Raw genomic sequence first — 6,982 nt, 5'->3', positions numbered from 1 at the left:
TCAATCATGGAGGCAGCAGCAGCAGCAGCAGCAGGAGAAGTGACTGATGATGTTTTGGAGGAAAATGCTGCAAACTCAGCCAGTGAATCTTTCACTTTCTCAATATTATCATTTATAATTCAGTTTCAAGATAAAACCCAGAATCTATTACACTGTCACAGCGTTTCAGCTTTATACATGTGTCTACAGTCTACAGTAACTGTTGTTAAGTACCAGTTTTTTGGTATAAAAAAGAGCTGTGCTGCTGTCATGCTTCACAGTGAGAACATGCAGGAATAACCCCCCACATAACACATGAGGCACTCCGATGATGTGACAGCTGCACCCCGAGGACACACTTTCATCATGTCATTTACACCTTATTTCGTGTAAAGGATCTACTGACGGCATGAAGATCACCACACATGATGAAATACAGGACAGGAAATATGAACACAACTTACCAAGGAATTCGTCTCACTGTGCTTACATACGTGTTAATTCGTCTGCGATTAAAAATGATTGCACAATAATAATCAATAATTATACTGGAACTGACACACAAGTGAATCGAATTGTGTAAAACCAGCTTTGAATTACATCTTTTCATTATCTGTCATGTTAATCTGTTAATCCTGATAAACTAGTTAAATGTAACAGGAAAAGAGGTAGTCTAAGTACCATTTTAAGATAGTATCTTCTTTACTTGAGACAACATGACAAGACAGTCTGACTGGGCCGGAGCTAGCTGGTTAGCATGCTAACTTCTTTATAAGAACAGAAGTGATTGAAATAGAGGCAAAGCAAGACGCTTACTTTCCACCACTGGAGACAGCTGTTGGTGAGTAAAGGTTATGTAGTGATAGATAGATAGATAGATAGATAGATAGATAGATAGATAGATAGATAGATAGATAGATAGATAGATAGATAGATAGATAGCAAAGCTTGACTCATACTAAGGACTAAAGGTCAAGATATCCTGACATTTGATGATTTGATTTCGACTGTTTGAAAGTCCCCCTAATTTAAAGATGTGCAGGATCCTGGATACCTCTTCTACCCCTGGCTGTCAGTGGTTGGGCATTTCAATAAATATTTTGTTTTGTTACATTCTGGCAGATTAAATTTATTGCATAGCTGCTGCACAAAAAGCTAGCATCTAGGCTGCTACGGCACCTATAATCCAATGCACTTTCAATTATTATGCACTGTAAGCGCACCAAGTGAAAAATGCAAATGCCAAAAGCAAGCTTCTTCACACCATATTTCTCTCAGTGGAGCATATAGTTGCAGACAGAGCACAGTTAACCAGTGTGAAGACTGTGGCTGACAGTATGTGAAGCTTCCTCGCTGCCTGCCTGCCTGCTCCTTTGTGAATGTGCACTGGTGTGGATGCAATCATCTGCTCTACTCCTCTGCTCTGCCGTCAACACAGAAAGATGGGGCAGAGACGGAGAGGGAGAGGGAGACAGGGGGTTGGTAGAGCGGTCTGTGAGCATTAGCGTCTCTCCTGACTTCAAAGAAAGGAGAGGAAGGAGACATATAGTGTTGTGTAGCGATGTTAGCATGTGTCAGTCTCTCGTAGCAGTACGGGAAGAGGGTGAAGTGCCAGAGGTTGAATCATAATCATTTCACTGATGCAACAGACACACAGACAAATTTGTTTCCTCAGAGCAGACACACACACACACACACACACAGACACACTCACACTTCAATGACACACAATAAACAACCATCAATACAGATTACACCACCCGCCTTGACACACAAACACTGAAACAGCCCATTTACAAACACAGACCTCAGGTTACACTCAAGGTCTTTTACATGTACACACACACACACACACACACACACACACACACACACACACACACACTGTTATGACCTCGTCTAGTGCCATGTGCAGGAGGCGAGTTGAGTGACAGCAAACTGACGATGGCTCTCCAGATGGTGCCAGATGTGTCTGCAAGAGTGTGTAGTTCTCTGTGTGTGTGTGTGTGTGTGTGTGTGTGTGTGTGTGTGTGTGTGTGTGTGTTTGTGTGATGCAGGTGAATATGTGCAGACTGTATGTCTGGCCTGAGTGGGAGTAAATGAGTTGCAGCAGGGCAGAGCCTTTGCCAGACCCATTACACACACACACACACTAAACCCAATTTTACCTTTTCCTTTACACACATATACACCTCTGCACACACACAATTCAACAACACATCTACTCATTACCACCACAAACCACACACACACACACACACACACACACACACACACACACACACACACACACACAGCTGTCCTGTGAGCGTTGTGTTTAATGCTAGATGACAAACAGGTCTGTGTTAACATCAGCCCAATGTTAGACTCCCCTGCTGTTTGTCTGGGACTCTCAGCTCTACTCTGTCATTATTGCTGCTCCTTGTGTTTGTTTGTTTTCTGTTTTTTGGTTTTTTTCTGACAGGGTGGCCCACAGTCCGTCTCATGTAATATAAGTGCCCTGCAGACACTTTGCAGGCAATCCCCCCCAAAAACATGAAAGCTTTTCAGGAACTGGGGGAAAAAAATTATTTATTTTGCTCTTCACATCCACAAATGAAACTTCACCAGGCACGTTTACGCAGTTCGCCTTGCAAGAAGCCGTTTCTGCAGCGGCATTAGCTGTCAATTATACGAATGATACAATTCAGTGTAATGTCGGAAAGGCAGGGCTTTGCAGCAGACTGACAGAGAGAGAGAGAGAGAGAGAGAGAGACAACACAACAGAGCAGAGCACAGGCCGACCTTGGTGCTGTGTTTAAACACCTTCAGGTCTGCTGGGTGGGACGTTCTATCAGCCATAAGTGTAAGTTATATGAGGGCTAACCCCAAGATGGAACCATTAAATGTTCCTGTCAGCCAATGATATGACAATAATGTCGAGAGATTAAGTGCTTACTGAGGAGTAATGGTGGCCTGTGTCATTAGACGCCAAATGAAAGATTGATTATCCAGCATGTCTGCCTGCACAAAGCTCACAACACAAAACTGTACACAGGAAGTGGACAAAGCAACAGGAATACCTTACAAAGGCATAAAGTCACCCTGTAATTAATACCACTTTTGTAACATTTGCAGTGTTATTGCTGAAATGCACAACTTTTCACACGTTGTCACTCTCAGATCTCACCTCGCACCCCACCTTATTTATTAATGTTTTATTTAAATGTAACAGTTCTTTCAACAACATTTCTCTGGAAATCTGAACCAATTATTTACTCATTTTGTTGGACTCAGTCTAAACACAGAGCCTCCAAAAAAAAAAAAAAACCCCACCATGTGCAAGTTTTTAACTGCAGAATGTCAACTCCCACAATGTTGCTCCACAGCCCAAATTCCCACAGAAAATACCAATGATAAGACCTCAGCGGTTGGTACCAGCCCAGTTGGTATCCAGTTGTCAAGCAGAGACAGATGTTATCTGCCCCTCACACAGAGGTGGAAGAAGAATTCAGATCCTTTAAGTAAAAGTACCAATACCACAGTGTAAAATACTGCATCACAGGTATAAGTCTAAATATACTTAAAGTATCAAAAGTAAAAGTACTCATTCTGGTTGTTCTGGTCGAGTTTTATTTCACACAAGATAAACCTGATGGGTTGTGAGATGATTATGAATTTCTGTTCCAGAAATTTGTAATATTATCTTAATATTGCAGAATTTTGTGTATGAAATGAAACTATCTGAAACATTTCAAGGCAGTGCATTGTAGCAACACCAAAAACAGGTTCAAGATTTGCCATCAAGTTGAATCAACACTTCTTCACTGAGGTAATTTTGCTGCAGGGGTTTATTACATTATGGGCTTCCCTGTTACTTTGTCACAGTGTTTGTAAGACTTGGCTATAGACCCCAGCAGTTTTGTTTTGACTAAACTGCTTCTAATAAGACACATTAATGATTTCTTCAGGGATTCACTTATTTTCAGCTGCAATGCTGTATTCAACAATTACAACACAGAGTATAATAAACATTGGGTACCTTTATAATAATAAGCAACATGTACTGTTAAGCTATTGCCTCTTCCACCTGCTGAATCTGCATTTAAATTGCTTCAGTTGCCATCTGTGTAAACTGCAATCCACCGAGGACTGGATCTAATTTGGTGCACATTTGGTGCCACTGGTTGTTGCCTATAAAACTGTGTTCGAGGGTTTACCTGCCCTCTGTTTTTGATGTACTAAACAGTAGTCTGAGAGGGGCTTCCAGCTGAAGTGCACTTCCCTGTAGCCTAAAGGCTGTTTTGTGATGTGCTCTTGTACATAATGTACTCCACTCACTTCCCCAGACACTATTTTTGGGCACAAACCATATGTGCCGGACCCTACCAGTTAGGGATGCCTATACTTTGCAGCAGACTGTCTTCAATCCAAGGGGTTTCCTGTATGTGCTCTGCTCCACTGCACCCTGCATACAGTGCACCCCACTGACCCCTACAAAGCTGTTTTGAGGCATGTGCTGTACTTCACCGACTCCTGCAGAGTGAGCTTTGCCATCTGTGGCAGAGTTAGCACAGTGCACATCAAGTCCACATCAAAATACTGCTTTCTGTCCATCTGAATAACAGCACATGGAAATGAATACAAAAAATACCCCCCCCCCTTCCCACAAATGTCAGATTCAATCAGCAATTTCATCCAGAAATGTATTAAATCCAAAAATAAAATACAGATATTAGCAGTAGAAGCTTGAGTATAGGACATTTTCTTCTACGGATATGAAATGATTTATTCAGTCTTCTTCTGTGATTTCTGTCGTTATGTATCCAGCCTTAGTCCTGTTGTGGAAAAATAAAACAAGAGGAGAAGAACTGAGTATTTCAGCTGGACCAGGTCACCAGAACTGAACCTGTACTGAATCTCTTATGGCCACATAAGGGATTCACAGGTGTCACAGAGGCCTAATTAGCCAGATTAATTGGAAACACCTGTGAAGGTGTGCGGGGTCTCTTAAAAAAAAAAAAAAAAAACGAAGGGGGAGTCGAAAGACTTCACGTTATTAAATATCAATATTTTTTAGTAAGAGTAGGAATAATATTCTCTGTTTGCTCTGTAGATAAACTGAATCAAAACTGAATTCATGAAGCAACAATTCTGGATCATTATTTGTCATCAACACCAGATTCTCTTATTCAAATTAGGCCCACCTGCTGTTTGGAGCCTTTCCAGTGTGGGCACCGGGTCAGATGCAAACCTGTCTGACTGGAACCATTTCAGCAATTAGATACTGAGGGGAGGCAATTAAGACCAAGTGAGAAATTATTCTAGCTGTAAAAAGCAAGAAAACAGATGCATTTTTCAACTGAATTACTCACATTGTCCGAGCTATAATATTTCAAATCATATCTGCAGGGATTGTAATTCCTGTAATTTGGCCCCTGTCTGTAGATAACCGTTTCAGCCCGTCATATATCAGTGGGTGTATCAGTATGGCAGTTACCAGCCTACTACAGAAGGCTATATCTGCAGCTCTCTATTGCTTCACTCTGTGTTGCCCACACATTAGAGTGGGCTGTGGAAGCGAAACATTGTTGGATGTTGAAGTGCAACATCGCCTGCAGAAAATAAACAATTAAAAGAGCAGAGTCACACAGACCAGGAGAAGCAGAAGAGAATAAAATAGAAGAGAATGTGAGGTTTTACCCTTCGCCACACATGTGCATATCCCTGTATGTGCATGTGTTTGGCATTGAAGGCAATGTTGGACCTTAACAATCACAAGGCCACTGGCATCATCCCTCACTTGGGAGACGGGGTCACACAGATCCCTCATCCCAAAAACACAACTCCCCTTCCCTCCTTCTTTCTATCCCACCCCTCTCGCTCTCTGCTGCAGTGCACTCAGACAGGGGTCTCAAGATGGGCTGTCAGTCTCCAATCACACCACTAATCTTCCCTGATACACTCTGATGCATACAACCCCTCCTCGCTCTCTGCCTCCTTCCTCCTCTCTACATTTCGCTCACACACACACACACACACACACACACACACACACACACACACACACACACACACACACACATGAAACATCATAAGCCTTACAATAATGGTATGTGAGAAATCGCCTTCTAACTATTGCTCTCACACAACCATCAAGGGGTTTGCAATAGAAAACCGTAGCTGCAGGTATCACGTTTTGGGTTGAATAGAACAGAGTAGAATATCTTACTTGCTTTCCCTGGCCGGGGCCTTTGCAGCAGCTTCTGCACGGTGAGCAGGTCCTCGGTCTTCACCGCCTGCAGCAGTTCCTGGTCCTTCCCCATCTTCCGCTCTGAGCCGCTCTACTCCCGCAGCATCCTCCGACACAGCGGCGCTTCAGCCCAGCCTCACCACGCGGAGGGTGCGTCTACCGCGGCTACGAACAGCCTCCCTCCTCCCCCCTGGTCCCTGGACTAGATGAGACCCCCACCCCCCTAGAGCTCTAGCATATGATGGGGTGAGAGAGGCTGAAAGGGAGAGGGAGAGGGAGGGATGGATTAGGTGGGATGGAGGGATGCTCTCGGGTATCCCCCGCTTTAAGTGCAGCGCCACAGGATGGCGATGGGACCGGAGGCTACTGCGCCGATCCAGATTCCAGTAACAGCGCGCTGGCGTGGCGTGCGTGATATTTTGACGGTGGAGATGAATGGTCTCGTTTCCACGGTTTGCTCGCTCACCTCATCTGTGATACCGGCTGGAGGCAGGTCGGTCTCCCGTGCAGCTGCACACCAAAACAACGATTAACCGAGCTCAAGTCAGTTCTGGATCCTCGCAAAAAACGGACTGATGTAGCGAGAAGCCTCGCGGGCTCACTAGTAGACACTGCGCGTGGATGATTGTGCGTTTAAAAATCGGGTGCGCGCGGTGTACGTTTCTCCCCAGGTTGTGCCGCTCTCGTGCTCTGCGTCGTAAACACAATCCACGGCTGCTGCTGCTGCTGCTGCCGCTGCTGCAGCCATCGCTCCGCGTGCGCTCGGGTACC

General features: G+C 44.2%; 1 protein-coding gene across 1 annotated transcript in view; it reads right to left on the bottom strand.

The window, feature by feature from the left end:
- Positions 1-6,941, bottom strand: part of caskin1 (CASK interacting protein 1) — a 106,195-nt gene extending 99,254 nt beyond the window's left edge. Inside the window, exon 1 of the mRNA XM_087176645.1 lies at positions 6,191-6,941. Coding sequence (XP_087032771.1) covers positions 6,191-6,284 — 94 coding nt within the window. The 5' untranslated portion in view covers positions 6,285-6,941. The remainder of the gene's footprint in view (positions 1-6,190) is intronic.
- Positions 6,942-6,982: the final 41 nt, after the last annotated feature.

This window comes from Seriola lalandi, unplaced genomic scaffold, assembly GCF_002814215.2.
Source record: "Seriola lalandi dorsalis isolate HSWRI2012SDOR001 ecotype SW California unplaced genomic scaffold, Sedor1 jcf7180002054563, whole genome shotgun sequence".
Classification (NCBI taxonomy): Eukaryota; Metazoa; Chordata; class Actinopteri; order Carangiformes; family Carangidae; genus Seriola; species Seriola lalandi.
This window is presented reverse-complemented; position numbering and strand designations above follow the sequence as displayed.